The following is a 15229-nucleotide window of genomic DNA, read 5'->3' as shown; positions in this document are numbered from 1 at the left end:
GAAACGCCGCTTCTCTTGATTCATAATGCTCAGTGATTTGCGCATACTGAGGATTTGCTGGCGCCCAATCGTCGCGTTTGTCGCAAGAGGTGACGGGTGAAAGTGAAGTCCGAAGTCAGCAAACCGCCCAAAACGGACAAGCGGCGAGATGCACAAAGCTCTTAGTCTCGATAAAAGTTGCTTCCTGTGGGGTAAGTGATAGATGGGAAGGATTCGGGGATCCTTTCGTAATGCATCTTTAAGAGGCTTAGAAGGATAGCTTACAAATGGCTAGTCTTCCTTGCCTGCACGCGACTACATAAATGTCAGCGACCCAGCGACAGCAACTTTCTCCGAGCCTAAGCTTCTGGGATTCTCGTGACACATTGAGAACTGCGACATCTACCGATTCGACCCGACAACGGTGGCCACTGAAGTCTGGTCTCACCAGAAGATGCCGGCCCACCTGTTGCCGCAATGAAGACACGAAAGTGCTGCTGGACGTGCACAGGTCAGTCAGTAACGCGTGCAGGTATCTGGATTGGGCTTTGCTTACGACGCGTCTTCAGCTCGTAAGATTCAATGCGACGGGACTCTGCCAACCTGCATGAAGTGTGACAGATCCCAGCGAAAATGTGAAGGATACGAGCTTCGATTGTCGTGGCCGAGGGAAGGCGACAACAAACGAGCGCTGAAGGGTATTGAAGCACCAGCAGTGACGGCCATTGAACGGTCGAACCCAAATGTCGTCAATCCCTTTTTCGTGAATGCAACTTCGCATCACATGGAATTGTATGGCTATTCGGCCCTGCAGAGCCATGGCTGCCATACAACGCCATCGTTTCCAAGGCTCCTGAGGCAGCCCCAAGTTGGAGTCGGTTCATCTTCTATGGATACAGACCTTTTCCATCACTGTAAGCTTAGAAACACACAATATCCAGCCCTGGTCTTCATGGTTGATAGTCGTTCTAGTTCAAAACTTTGCCTACAGATCATTGGTCACATTCGGTCAGAATACCTGGAAAATTCGAAATGCGCTGATGAGCATGGCCCTAACCAAAAATTCAAATTCCGGGCTTGCTCTTCGCAATGCGTTACTTTCTTATGCTTCACTACACCGCCATGGGCTCAATGAACAAGCCTTGAAGCTAAAGATACAGGCAATTCGCTATCTATCAACCTCAGTGACCAGCGAGGCCTTGATCTTGGGGAGAGCGGCTCAGCACGTGGCTGCGTCTATGGTTCTCGGAGCTTTTGAGGTGAGTGGCAGCTCCGTCGCCATCATACCGCCTCTTTGCTTAATTGATTTCTATTGTATAGATAATGCAACCTTTGGAAGGCTCGGGCGAGTGGCTTTTGCACACATGGGGGGCTGTTGACATGATTCATGCCACTCGACTACAAGACGAACCGCATGACAGCGACGTTGGTCAATTGTTGAGCTGGGCTTACTATCATGAGACCCAATCTCGGTTCGCTTTGCACCATTGGCGCCACAAGTCGTTTATTCCTCCGAAATCAGTCAAGCAGAATGCAGTACTTCAGAATCCCCAGTATCCCCCTTTAACGAGATATAGACCCGTAAGTTCATTCTCTCATGACCATCCATTGCTTTCCCCCTGATAGCCCTGGCAGAATATACCGCCCGTGAATCCGACTTATGCGATTCTCAATTTGCTTTCCGAGGTTTGCGACACGCTGATAGATCCTCGAGATCCTCGAAGTCAGGACGAAAGTTACCAGAATCAGCTCAAGGACCTTGGTGGAAGAGTCCGAGATATCTCTGTCAAACCAGCCATCCCATCGGCTTCAGATCCGGAGGCCGCCTTCGCTATCGAACTGTACCAGATGGCAACACAGATCTATCTTGTGCGAGCCTCACAAAGCCCATGGGAACCCCCTGCGGACCTCGACGCTCTGGTGGAGGCGGCTTTTGCGGGACCTGTTCAGTCATGCACCTGCGAACACTTCTTTCCTCTACTGATTCTTGCTTGCGAGGCACGATGTGACGAACAGAGGATCGGCATCATCAACTTAATCGAAAGAACCCAAAGAGATATTCGAATACGAAGCATTCAAGCAGTCAAGAATACGATACAGTCCATCTGGGTGCAGCAGGATCTGCACAAGGATGACGATGTGTTGGTGGACTATCTTGGCACTTTGAGTTCGGCGATCAGCTCCAGCAATACTGTACCATCATTCGCATAGATTGCATAACATAATTGAACAACAGTAATGGCAGCGAACTCACCGGAGTTAATACAGGGAATGCAATAGTATCGTCATCCCGAAGTCTTCAACCACAGCCGCCCAACTAATGTTGTTCATGAAACCCTCTCAGGAGCAGTGATAAACGAGGCGATTGTCTAGCATTACTGTTAACCCTGCTTCTCAGTCTATACCACGCGGAGTCTGAAATGGGATAGACGTTGGCAAGGAGTAGAAGAGGTAAAGTTTGCCCAGAACTGAGGAGAGGGGGGAAGTCTTACTTTTAGGGATAGCCTCATCCCTTAATATGAGTAAGATGTGGGTTTCTGCCCGTGGCGGCTATCATCATTCTGGGTCCGAGATTTTTCAGCAGTCAAGTTGCTTTGGTTCTGTTTGACGGAGTTGGGGTGCTTTTCTCAGTCCGTCTGCGCTAAGAACACATTTTGCTTCCGTTTCACTGTAAGCCTCTTACAAGCCCGGAACCAAAATACATCCGGTCTGCTTCACGGCTCGAATAACGCCACGATCGTTTGCGGAACATCAATAATCTCGATACCAAGACTCTGACTCGGAACCATTATTTCCAACTACATATGAGAGCTATCGTTCGCACTTTTTCTAGGCTACTTGGCGATACACCATAGGATAACAAGACGATATCTCTCAACCGCAACCAATTCTACTCGATTAACCTCCTGTGTATCACCTCTATTTCTGTCTCAAATATCCAGCGCAAAAATGCCCTCTCTGACCCGTATTGCTCACATCGGTGTAAGTCCTATAAGATCCAACTATTGAATCAGCTGCTCACAGATACTAGGCTGCTGGCTCCCTAGGCGCGGCTGTCCTCAAAGAGCTCGTCGACGCCGGTCTCGAGGTTACTGTGCTCTCCCGCACCACAGGAAAGCTCCCCACGGAACTCTCATCGAAAGTCAAAGAAGTCGCCGTCGACTTCACATCAAAGACCGCCATTGCGGAAGCGCTTAAGGGCCATGAAGCCGTCGTCAGCACCATTGGATCAGCTGGACTTTCTCTCCAGGAGACGGTGATCGAGGCCGCCATTGACGCAGGCGTCACTCGCTTCATTCCTTCAGAGTTTGGCAGTGACCTGCAGAACCCTCTTGCGCGTGCACTGCCCGTATTCGCCGACAAGGTCAAGATTGAGGACCTCCTAGAGAAGCGGGCCGCAGAGACGGGCTTGTCGTACACATTCATCTACAACAACCTCTTCCTCGACTGGGGTCTGAACGTTGGCTTCATTGCCGACGTGGCTGGAAAGAAGGCCACCATCTACAATGGAGGCTCATTTCCCATCAGTGTGACGAGGCTTTCGACCGTCGGAAAGGCTGTCGTTGGCGTACTGAGAAACCCCGACGCGACGAAGAACCAGACGGTTCGCATCCACGACGGAAAGCTGACGAAGCGCGAGATTGTGGAGGCCGCGCAGGGAGTGACGGGCGCCGAAGGCTGGGCAATTGCAGAAGAGAATACGGCAGACGTGCAGGCGAAGTCAGACAAGGCTCTTTCTGAGGGTGTCTTTGACGAGTGGGTATGGCTGGGATACATTATTCGCGCCTCGCAGACTGAGGAGGCGAAGCCCGGCTACAAAAGTGTGCAGAACGACCTGTTGGGTCTGAAGGAGCACTCGACCGAGGAGATGAAGGCTTTGGTCCAGGAGATTGCCAAGTCTATTGTATCTGCTTGATCATCTAGCTACGCTTTGTTTTATGGTTCCCTTTCCACCTAGTCGAGGATATCTAGGTTGAGAAGCTAGAGGCACTCAATTTTGTGATGACAATGATCCTGCTATCTTTAGGAAGAATAATGGATGCATTTCACTAGGGATGCGCATACAGTGGCTTTAGGGAGTTGATTTAATTACATAGAAGTGTACGTTCAACTCATAGAAAGTAGGATTTCATTCAATGTCTGCGTCTTCAGCATGGCCTAGATCAGTGTGATTGAGCGCACTTGTGGATGACTGATCTCCAAAACTGATGGCGATCATGCCTTTCTAATAGAATTACTGATGATCGTCGTTATTGGTTTACTTCATGTTCCTACCCAAAGACCCAAGACAGACAGCAAGAATAGGCGTACCATAATTCAGGTTGTGTAAGGTACAGAAGCAAACCTGTTGCAGACGCAGATACCCCACCCTGTCCGCAACATATTGCGAACGTCATTCCATCCTGACTGAAATACGAGTCAATGTCGCTCTCGCTCACACCCGCGCGCATCGATGGCGTTAATGTAGGTCGCGGCGGCATGTGGCAACTCTTCACTGCAACTTTAGCTCCCCCCAAAGGCTTCTCATTCAAACGATATCCCTTATTTGGGACGCGCCCCATCCCCCACCATGGCAGCAGACTGATGCCAAAATTACTTCACTGCAACGATCTGACCCCCAAAGAGGGGATCACAGCGGTTGAGGAGCTTTACATAGAGGGCCTAACAGCATTAGCAATACTAGTGGTGCCGTGTTTCCCCCTACCAATGTTGGAGTTTACTGCATCTTTACCCCGGCGCAGGTCGCACTTCAGAAAGTGCAAAGCTGAGAAGGTAATTAGGTCTGACACAGCCTGTTGCACAGAGACCGAGCTATTTGTGCCCTGGGTACCTAGCTAACATCGCGACTCGAGACACTCCAGCACGTCCTAACGTTCACTTGGGTATGATGTCTGACTCAGCGACAGGCTGATTTGCGTAGCCATAATTTTAGCTCAGGGTCTTCATGGGTTGATTTGGCCGTACCGTCGGACTTTCCAGTTGAGTCTCAAGGCCCACTCGCCAGGAAGGAGCTCTTGCTACGAACGACTCATGGTGTTACCAGCTTCAGAAGATTTTTCAAAGTCAATTCCAAGCTTTGTATGCAATCGAGTAAGAAAGTCTAGTCTTTGTATGGTGCTGCGGTTGTTCCCACAGGTCGCGGTCCCTTACGCGGCATGGACAATGCGCTTTCGACTCATGGACGTTTTTTTGCAATGCCAATTCACACTCTAAGCCCCTACGGATGAACGGCAACTCAATCCCTTCAGATGAGAATGCTTTGACTTCTGGCCAAGGCGCAACAGCCGAGTAGAGTGAATTATGGTATGTTCAGCCCATCAGAGACTTTCCACGTGGTCCCTAAACCCTGAAACTGCAGTACTCTATGTAACACTCGTACCAACAGAGAATGGACGAACACGAGCATTCGGTCCCTCAGATTTTGTATCAATGACATCGAATAACACACATCTAACCGTATGGGAGACCAATCCTCTGATGGTTGTAAACCAATCGAGCAAAGGTGGTCAACTCTGGTCGGAACGACCGTGTTAGTGTTCCTCGAATGATGAGATCCGTACGCGTACATGAGCATCTGCAACAATAGTCAAAAGCTTATTACCATCGTCCTGGAACCATCGTGGCTCTGCTCTCTGGGGCTCTTCTCATCGGGGCCCAGAATCGGATAGTGTGGTGGACGTGCACAATTTAGCTGTTTCTTAGCAACGCGGTAAGCAGATGAAATTTGTCTCCTCTCGTGTGTTGCCTTGAACCTTAACTAAGCACGCGCTTCCGATTTCCCGAGAATCAAGCTTTCAGAGGATCTTTGAAAGGCAGTCGAGTCAATTTCTTAGCAGGCAACCCCCTACAAATTGACTCGGGGCTGGATCCGTCATCCGAGCTTTCCAAGCGGATTGGGATGAGATGGCAATTTCAGGCGACGAACGCCGTCGGACTTACAAGCGAAGGGGCAACGATGCATCTCGGGGTTTGAACGAAGTGAGTATATAGATGAGCCTTATACTTCTAAATTTACTCACGAAGGAATGTTGATATTCGCTTTTCAAGTCTATTCCTCAAGTCCGTTCTCCAAGTCATTCTCTTAAGTCTATCTTTAAAGCCCTCTTCAAGCCACTCTTGGAAGAGTTGAACTTACAACCTCAACGCCACTATGAAGTGCACCTACATCCTCCCGCTCATCGCCGCCACCCTAGTCGCCTCCTCAGTCCTACCAAGCAAAGATCTGAGTACGTGACTTATGATATCACCACCCTGAACTCATTTACTGACCAATGCCTTAGCCGAAAGACAAGCCAAGAAGTGCAAAACCTTTCAAATCTTCAGAGACCCGGATGCCATCACCGGCGGCAGCCCCAACTTCGTAGGCACGCCGCAATGCTGCTGCCAAAACGAGCAGTGCCACGTCATCGACCGCGTCAACGGGATCAACACCTCGGCGAACTTGAACGATTTCCTCGCGGGTACTTTCACTATAGAGGATGCTCGAGGGCAAGCTAAGGGAACGCCTGGATCGAATGATATTCGGGGGGCTACGTACACTGTTGGAGCGCAGGGTGGGTGTAGCAAGTGAAGGGGGTTGTGATGAGTGCAAAGTGTTTAACGATGTAGGGGTGATTCTAGAATACCCTTGACTAGTACAGAGAGAACAGAGAGAAGAGGATCTTCTTGAGCGAATGATTGTGAGAGTAGATGCGTAGAGCCGCATGCCAAGGTCGCTAGACCAGATCCAGCGTCAGGACGTGTCCTGACTTTCACTGCATTTTTGGCCGCTCCAGAAGGGCTCGTTACCATCCAACCGATCAAACTGATTGAATTTTTCAAGCTACCAAGAGCCTCTGGGGTTGCAACCTAATGGCCTCTTCAGAGCATCTCGATTCCGCCTTGACAAGACCTCGCCTTCTCATAAGAGGACAGGTGCATATCTAGGCACCACCTCACTAAGTCTACTATATCGTATGAAGACACCTTCTAGAGGGAGGAATAATACTATCCAAAAAAAAGAAAAAAAAAAAAAAACAAGCCTTTCAAGGTGGGTGACTAAGTGTTGTGTTCGGGTCAACTTGGCTCTCGACGAGTACGGCTGACTTTGACACTCTCTTAGCCTTCGAGAGATCTACCCAATCTCATCGCGCTCCAGTTTCGCCTTGGAGGCAGCCCTGAATCAGCGGCGGCATGAAATATGCAACTAGGAAAGCAGGCTGTCCTTGAGCTGCTGATACTGCCGACTGCATGAGGTTGTTTAGGGTGGTGTACCGGCACGTCCCAATCAATGTCCAGAATGATGGAAGTTTCCACTTTTACCTCCAGGAGACAAGCCCCCAACCGCTCAGTTGGTGGTAGTTGCAGTACACGCTATTAGCTGAGAGACGGGTGTATGAGGCTGAGAAGTGGGGGACCACGCCATTAGATATGACAGGGCATTGTCACTTTCCTGTTCTCTGAGCTGCATCATCTCAAAGGCTGGGTCTTTACACTGCATTGTTAACTCATGCGGAGGGAGTAGGGCGGGGCAGATCTTGCTCTCCATCCTCCAACTTTCACAGAGATTGTAGATGAGGGCGGCCGCTCCATGTGGCATGTGCGAGCTGGTCACGAAACAATCTTGCCCCCAAGCTTGCATCGTTAATCGCCTTCACTGCATTCTTGACACCTCCACAGGCTATCCTACACGCATGCATCATCCGTCTCTTGGCACAGGTCGCATGTAGGGAAGAATGGACTCGTTCGTTCCAAAAGTCTTGATTCTAGGTATCTATTAAGAGTAACAATAAGGAGAATGGGGAGTATACTGTCTCTACAGTATTCCGAATGCAGGATATCAACAAATTACACATGACAATATTTGACCAATCCTCCAGAAGGAGTGGACAAATGCCATATAGATGCATCAATCTGTACTGACAGAGACTCTCAAAACACGTCCTCCAGGTTTGCACCCGAGCTCTCCTCTCTAAACAGCTCGCTAGCTCGTACACACATGATCCCTCCCACATTTTGTGTCATTTGCTCTCATTTTCTTCTCATCCTCTTCGTATAAAGAAAAACTTTTGTTGTCAAGACGCCCTTACTCAGTCTTCTTCTTGCCAAATAGGCCACCCTTCTTCGGCACTCTCGCCAACCAGTACAAGCCCAGGGCGGCGAAGATGTTGAAGATGATGTAGACCCAGGCAATGCCGAAGTTCCTCCAGCGGTCGTTGTAGTCGCTCTTGACGCTCGCCAGGAAGACGTTGGTGTCCTGGATGGTGCAGAACTGGCAGTCGGTGGTGGCGTTGGGCTCGCGCAGGTATCCGCCAGCAGCCGTGATGTAGTTCTCGAGGAAGGCTCCACAGCTTTGTCCTGAGGGAGGATCAAAGTGGAGGAACTCGTTGGCAGCACAGACAACCTCCGTGTTGGCTACAGCCGTGGATAACATGCCTGAAACAATGTACGTGAATGGCGATACACGATACATGAAGATCCAGAAGCGAGGGATGGAGTCGGGATTGGCGAGCACACCGCAGAAGATGAGACAAAGCATGAAGAGCAAGTTGGCAATGTTGCCACCAGCCTCGGCGGTCTCGAATCCAGCGATAATGAAGTCGGTAAAGGTCGATGTGAACAGCAGGAAGACGAGCAGGTACAAGAACATCAGCGCACCTCGCTCGGTCACCTGATCGGCGGGAATTGCGTTCTGGTACAGGCCGACGGGGTAGTACCAGCAGAAGTACATAATGGCAGCCATGAGGGTGTTCCAGGGAAGTTCGACGATGATCTGGCTGAGCATGAAGACCTTCCAGCCATAGACCTTGGACGGCCGCTCTCGCACTTCGTACAAGGACCGCTGAATGACAAAGTGAGGCATGGTCTGCTGGACGAGTTGGCCAAAGACGGTGAGTAGGTTGAAAATGGCAAACATCTGGTTCTGAAGACCCTGCTGGGTGTTGGGGGCCTTGAAGAAAACAAAACCGATGAACGCAGCGACCAGGGTGCAAAGCGCAGCCTTGGCGTAGATGTACGAGGGGGTTCTCCAGTACTGTTGGAAGACACGGTGGGTAACCTCCTTGAGCTGGGCGAAGAAGGGGGCAGCAAATTCGCGATAGCTGCCCTTGTCGTGGGTAGCAGGGGTCTGCACACCGCGCTCGTCCTTGAGTCTCTGCAATTCGGCCTGGACACCTTGGAATTCCTCAGACTTGCGCCAAGCTTGGTGCCAGTCGACGTCGGTGTGGGATCCGGGAGCAGCACCAATCACCTCCAACATCCACTCGGCCGGGTTGGCGTCGTGGGGGCAAGTCATACCACTTATACGCTCAAAGTAAGAAGTCATGACCTTGGAGTTCTCGCCAATGTCGCCGAAGTAGACAGTGCGGCCACCCTTGGCGAGGAAAAGAAGACGATCGAAACGTTGGAAAAGCATGGCGGAAGGCTGGTGAATGGTGCAGAGAATGGCCTGGCCACTCTTGGTCAACTTTTCCAAAAGGTCGAGAATAGCCCACGAAGTCTGCGAGTCAAGACCAGAAGTGGGCTCATCAACGAAGAGCAACAAAGGAGGCTTCGCAACCAGCTCGACACCGATAGTCAAACGCTTACGTTGCTCAACGTTGAGACCCTCTCCAGGGACACCGACCACGGCATCAGCGTACTCTTCCATATCCAAAAGCTTAATCACCTCCTCAACGTAGTCAAGCTTCTCTTGTCTCGGGACGTGTTCAGGCTGACGAAGGAGGGCGGAGAAGTTGAGAGCCTCGCGGACAGTAGTGGTCTGTAGGTGCAAATCTTGCTGTTGGACGTAACCGGTCTTGCGCTGGAAAGACGCATCGCGATGGTAACCGTCAACCAGCATTTCACCAGTGATGACACCCATAGAGGTACGATCAGCCAAGCAGTCCAAAAGCGTGGTCTTGCCAGCACCTGACACACCCATGAGAGCAGTCAAAGTACCAGGCTTGACCCAGCCATCGACGTGATCCAGGATGCGTCTCGTTTCGTTCTTGATTTGGACCTCGTAGCAGACGTCGTTCCAGTGGAAGGTGGACTTTTGTTCCTCGATGAGACCATCGTTCTTCTCGTTGATGCGGGCACGGTCGGCAGTGGTAACGGGGCCGACGCGGATGTCCTCGGGGTCGTCAGTGTGCTTCTCGTTGAGGGCAGCAGGCTTGTGTCCACGACGGAACACAAGGACTTCTCCCTTGGACTTCTTCTCCGAGACCAACTCTGCCGTAACCATGTAGGTCATTAGGAAGAAAAGCATGAAGGCGATGAGGATACCAAAGTTGCGCCAGCGGTTGGCATACGAGTAGCGGAATCCAGAACCAACGTAGTCGTCGCCGCTGACGTAGTCAAGGCCAGCAACGGAACCGACGGCACTGCACACACGCTGGGCGGATGGGAGATTAGCGTAGCCGGGAACGTCAGACCTGGGGACGAATTGGCTTTCCGAGCAGGCGAAGTTGCGACCGTGGAATTCGTTGACGATGAGGGACTCGAAAGAGTATGCCAGAGGGTCAAGGTAGTTGAGCCATCGGCACCAATCCAACATGTAGTCGATGGGAATGACGAAGCCAGTGAAGATAACGAGATCGAGGATAAGAATGGCGGCAGGTACCATGGCTTGCGACAAGGTTCGAGATGACGAAGCAATGGTTCGGAAAATCATTGACATGGTCAAGACCGTGAAGAAGGACATCAGAAGGAAGAAGAAGAATGCTCCGGGCTCGCGTCGCAGATTCGTCATGAAGTATAGGACCAGGTTGAAGACGATTGTGTTCATGACCTTATACGGCATGTCGCACAGCATGGACGCAACGGCTTCGGCAGACGGGTGATACAGGGCGTAACGGGAGTGCTTTTCGACAATCGGTCGTTGAGCGTACAGAGTCAGAATCTGTTTTCAAGTTAGCTAGTGTATACCTTTTTGACGCCGAAGTTCAAGCACTTACCTCGAGGGCACTGGAGAAGGCGTTCATGAGCAGGGCGAAGAAGAGGAGGGCACCGCGCTGGAAGAAACTCTGGGTGTCCTGCTGCAAGTTGTAGAAGACACTTCCAATAATGAGACCCATGACGACGTTTCCGATAAGAGAACCGACAGTGATGCTGGGGTCACCGATCAGACGTCTCCATCCACGCCAGAGGCAAAGCTTGATCTGCTGGGCGTAAGACAAAGTGAAGGGAGACTTGGCACGCTGTCCCTTGGCCTGCTGGGCCTTCTTCGAGGCACGGAAAGCCTCGGCATCGGGGCCGTTGAGAGGGTGAGTCTGCTTGTACTCTTCAATCTCAGCTTGCAGGGCGGTGTAGTTGGCGCTGTTCTTCCAGGCGGTAGCAAACTCGTCAGGGGTACGGGGCGCCTTGTTCTCCCAGCCGGGGCGAACGTGACGCTCCTGAGGACTCGTCATGGAAGTCAGGAAATCGGGAGTGGTGGCACGGGCAGGGCAATCGTATCCCAGGTCAATGAAATATTGCCGAGCATCGGTGGCCTTGCCGAAGAAGATCTGGCGACCCTCATACAGGACTGCAACCTTGTCGAAGAGGTCGTAGGCACTCTGAGGAGCCTGGTAGATGGACACGCAGGCTGTGCTGTCGAAAAGCTCGGTTTGCAGACGGAGGGTCTTGCAGAATTCGATGGCGTTGGCAGAATCCAGACCACGGGTACTGTTGTCCCAGCATTGCAGAGGAGCTCCAGAAAGGGCTGCCTCGGCGATGGTGACACGCTTGCGTTCACCACCCGACACACCGCGGATGTACTCGTTACCGACGCGAGTGTTCACGGTATGGGAGATACCGAACATGGCCATAACGACGTCTCTCAGATGTTGGGCGAAGTCATTGCTGCTAATACCTTCGGGAAGCTGGCGGGGTTGACGGGCGCGGGCGGCGAATGTCAAAGTGTCACCAACAGACAGTTGAGGAAAGTGGACGTCCACTTCGGCCGTGTAGATGGCCTCACCACGGTGCTGGGTGTGCATCTCCTTGGAAGTCATTCCTGGACCCTGTTAGCACCTGACGATTTACACAATGTTACACCAGGTGGCGGTTGCAGTGTCTTGCGGCGAGGGAGCAAACTCGACGCCAGCCACGGTGAACCCCTGCAAGCCTGACCTCGGACTTCGACGCCACTTACCTTGGTAGTTGAAGTAGGAGCTATCGTCAGTGTAGAGACCATTAGTCTCACCCGCGATAGTCTTCAAGAAAGTCGAGCAACCAGAACCAGGAGGACCCAGGACAACCAACATCTCGCCCTTGCGCACAAGACCGTCAAAATTGCGAAGAATGTCGATTCTGGTCTTTCCACCTCCACCAGTAAGCTTGCGCGCGAGACCAGCCACACTCAACCAGATGTTTCCGACATCCTTTTGGTAGTCGGTGGCCTGGCCGAAGCCAAAGACGTTGAGGTTCTGGAAAGCGACACCAGAGGTACGGAAGGAAGCGCCGTTCTGCTGGACGAGGTCGACCATGGCGCGGGCCCAAGCACGGCCATTGAAGTCGGGCGAGTTCGGGTTCAGAGGCGACGTCTCATCGGCGAAGAACGGGTTCCCTCTCACGGTTCCGGTGGCCGAGGCGTGGGAGTACTTGCGGGCAAGCGACTGGACCAAGGAGTGGCGGCGCTCCATCTCGGAATCCTCATCTTCACCCTCGGCGGAGATCTTGTCGCTATCGAAAGGGGTTGCGGACTTCTTGGGGGCTTTGTCGCTTCCCGCTACCTCGGTGATTGATGTGGCGGCGGTGTCGACGGTGTTCTGGTTGGCAGCAGCGATATCCTCCTCCTCGTGATGGTTGCTGCGGGCCGAGCTGATGGGAACACCAGACGTCTGCGCCGTGCTATCGTAGTTGGGAATGGAGGCCATCCCGGCGAAAGCCATGTTGGTGAATATTTGTAGGGGACGGACTCAGCCGCGATCCCAAATTATCGAGAAGTTGCGCTTGTTAGTCGGTAGTGCCGTTGGCTTTGCTGGGTGTACAAGTCACCACCCGCTCGGCACAGATTCGAGGATGCTGCTTCTTGCTCTCTTCGCAACGTCGATTCCACGACGGCGCGGTCACTTGATTATCTTCGGTATTAGGTACTAAGGGTCCAACCAGCCAGACAGACTGGCAGAGAGGGTATTGATTAAAGGACCGACGCGAAATAAAGGAAGTGAGGAGGAAAGGAGAGAAGACGTCGAAGGTGACGGAAGAGGAAGGGGTAAAAGAAGCACCTCAGATGAAGGTAGTGGTGGGAGGGCTACGAGAATTAAAGAAGAAGATCCCAGCAGTTCGGGGTGTCCAGGATGGAAAGGCAAGTGAGGTACCTGACGGCAGACGAAGTACGTAGTATGTACACACAGCGTCAAGGAGCACGCCCCGGTGGGAAAGATGGGACGGAATGGAGCTGGGCCGGGAGGGTAAGCATGGGGCAGGCAAATGAGTAGGTGCTTTCCAGTTTAGCCAGAAGAAGGATGTTGAAAAATAACAAAACAAAGCAACTGGCATAAAATAAAACAAAAAAAAAAAGCCCACCCACCACCTCAGGTAAGGTAGGTAGGTACCTCCGCAAGGCAAAGGCCAGGCAAAAACAGCAGAGTGAATACCCTCCGCAGAAGGCACCGAAAAGTCTCCAGGTCCAATGGGGCCAAGGTCAGAAAATCGAAACGTCCCGAAAAGGATGTCCGCTGGCGTGCAGTACCTATGTTCGCCAGTACGTACCTACCCGGCAGGGATACGATTGCGGGACCTTCTTCCATTGCTTGGCTTGGCCCAGATGCCAGATGGGTGGAAGGGAAAATGCGACGGGCGATGTACCTTCCCACGCGGCAACACAACAAAAGATACGAAGCTTGCAGCTCAAAGATACGAGGTACGTGCCGCTGTACTGCTGTACCTCCTTCTCTCTCAGGTCTCTGGAGTTCCCTCCCGTAGCGAGGATGACGCGCTCGACGGGGCCCACAAAGTCTCCAGAACCCCTAGCTCCCTTCTCTAGCTCTTCGCTCCTTCTCTCTCTCACTCTGTTGAAATTTGAAATGTGCAGGTACACTTCGCTGTTGCTACCAAGGTAAAGTTCTATGGAAGGCGCGGTGCCAATCCGCCAGGAAGAACCCACCACCGTCCGCCGAATCGACGGTCGGCACCCTGTGGCAGTTGTACTTCAAGCAGGTGCGGATGAGGTGTTTTCTTGCGCAAGACTTTCAAGTTTGCGGACTTTGGCTAAACATCACTCCATCACTGGTACTTCAGCCTCGACTTGGCAGATGACTCTGACCGTTTGAGCACATTTGCCAGCGTCCAAACTCCGCGAGCAGGGGCGTAAGCACCGTCGAAATTGATCCGCTGCCACGTGTTATTCGGTCCAACACAGCCGGCGCTGAGAAACACCAAGCTCGCCATTCTCAGTAGATATTCAGCGCTGGCTTTACATACACCACGAGACTTGTCGCCATCACCGAGAGTCAGGGTCCATCCTGTACGGCGCAGAGTTAATGACGAACTCTAGGCTCATAGACTCATAGCCGCCCCGTTCACCTGATATGCGGGGGGTTTTCTTGAGCGGGACCGACAAAAAACCATACCTTAACCATATTCGAGAAGCTTTTACCGCCACATGTAGTCCGCAATATCTAGTATACATACAACGTCTGCAATGCTGACATTGAAAGTCGGACACAAGACCGTAAAGTCGGCCGTAAGACATCTCAAGTCCGATATTACAATGGTACACAGATTGATTTTTCGATCCACTCCAGAATAGCACCCACATAGATACAGGCATGACTGGAAACACAGGGTCTTAGTATTCCGTCTCACCAGCCCAGCCAAAAAGGGAGAGAGAAAGAAACGTCTGCATGTCTCTCTGTCACCCCAAGATCCAATAATCAAGTCGCAGCAGGGGCCCGGAACAATGCCCTGCGAGACTGAATCCTTGGTCCTCATCGGCATCTTGTCAATTCCCGAGGCCATGATACCAACTGCCCGTCCCCGGCGCAAGCAATACCATTTGGGTAGCAGATCGAGAGACGGAGACGCCAGCCGCCAGGGAGTCTAGCCCTCCATTCGGGACTGTAACACGCCGTCTACGGATTCCCATTTCCCTGCAGTTGCAGTTGCATACACTACGGATACAACAGCTGCTACAGGCTGCATCCAATGCTGGGGCACAATTGACATGTCATGTCGGATAACACCAACAACAGCAACCCAATGCCAGCAGCATGGTAAGGCTCTGTGGGCTTGCCAATCTCACCTCATCACGGATATCCATGGCGTAAACAGGACAACGAATAACGAAGCACAGGTGTCTCGCACT

The 15229-nt window shown here is 52.0% G+C and overlaps 4 protein-coding genes across 4 annotated transcripts; 3 read left to right on the top strand and 1 right to left on the bottom strand.

Moving 5' to 3' along the window:
* Positions 1 to 444: 444 nt before the first annotated feature.
* On the top strand, positions 445 to 2190 carry HER10_EVM0011794 (uncharacterized protein; the record flags this gene model as incomplete). The annotated part of the gene is made up of 5 exons (XM_035481213.1): positions 445 to 490; positions 549 to 893; positions 952 to 1238; positions 1300 to 1560; positions 1615 to 2190. The coding sequence occupies exons 1-5, from the start codon at positions 457 to 459 to the stop codon at positions 2188 to 2190; spliced, it is 1503 nt and encodes a 500-aa protein (XP_035334441.1). The 5' UTR covers positions 445 to 456.
* Positions 2191 to 2841: 651 nt separating this feature from the next.
* Positions 2842 to 3895, top strand: HER10_EVM0010409 (uncharacterized protein; the record flags this gene model as incomplete). The annotated part of the gene is made up of 2 exons (XM_035479869.1): positions 2842 to 2961; positions 3011 to 3895. The coding sequence occupies exons 1-2, from the start codon at positions 2929 to 2931 to the stop codon at positions 3893 to 3895; spliced, it is 918 nt and encodes a 305-aa protein (XP_035334329.1). The 5' UTR covers positions 2842 to 2928.
* A 2235-nt stretch (positions 3896 to 6130) lies between these two features.
* On the top strand, positions 6131 to 6550 carry HER10_EVM0013437 (uncharacterized protein; the record flags this gene model as incomplete). Its single annotated transcript, XM_035482794.1, has 2 exons — positions 6131 to 6206; positions 6261 to 6550. 2 exons carry the CDS (start codon positions 6131 to 6133, stop codon positions 6548 to 6550), a joined length of 366 nt encoding a protein of 121 aa, XP_035334540.1.
* A 1138-nt stretch (positions 6551 to 7688) lies between these two features.
* Positions 7689 to 13372, bottom strand: HER10_EVM0002266 (ABC-2 type transporter). The gene is made up of 3 exons (XM_035471986.1): positions 12074 to 13372; positions 10896 to 11935; positions 7689 to 10840 (listed from the first exon to the last, which is right to left on the bottom strand). Exons 1-3 carry the CDS (start codon positions 12810 to 12812, stop codon positions 8045 to 8047), a joined length of 4575 nt encoding a protein of 1524 aa, XP_035333780.1. The 5' UTR covers positions 12813 to 13372; the 3' UTR covers positions 7689 to 8044.
* Between the last annotated feature and the right edge of the window lie 1857 nt (positions 13373 to 15229).

The sequence above is a fragment of the Colletotrichum scovillei genome, assembly GCF_011075155.1.
Source record: "Colletotrichum scovillei strain TJNH1 chromosome Unknown Contig00005, whole genome shotgun sequence".
NCBI classification, from domain to species: Eukaryota; Fungi; Ascomycota; class Sordariomycetes; order Glomerellales; family Glomerellaceae; genus Colletotrichum; species Colletotrichum scovillei.
The sequence above is the reverse complement of the archived record's forward strand: the minus strand, read 5'-3'. Positions and strand labels throughout refer to the sequence as shown.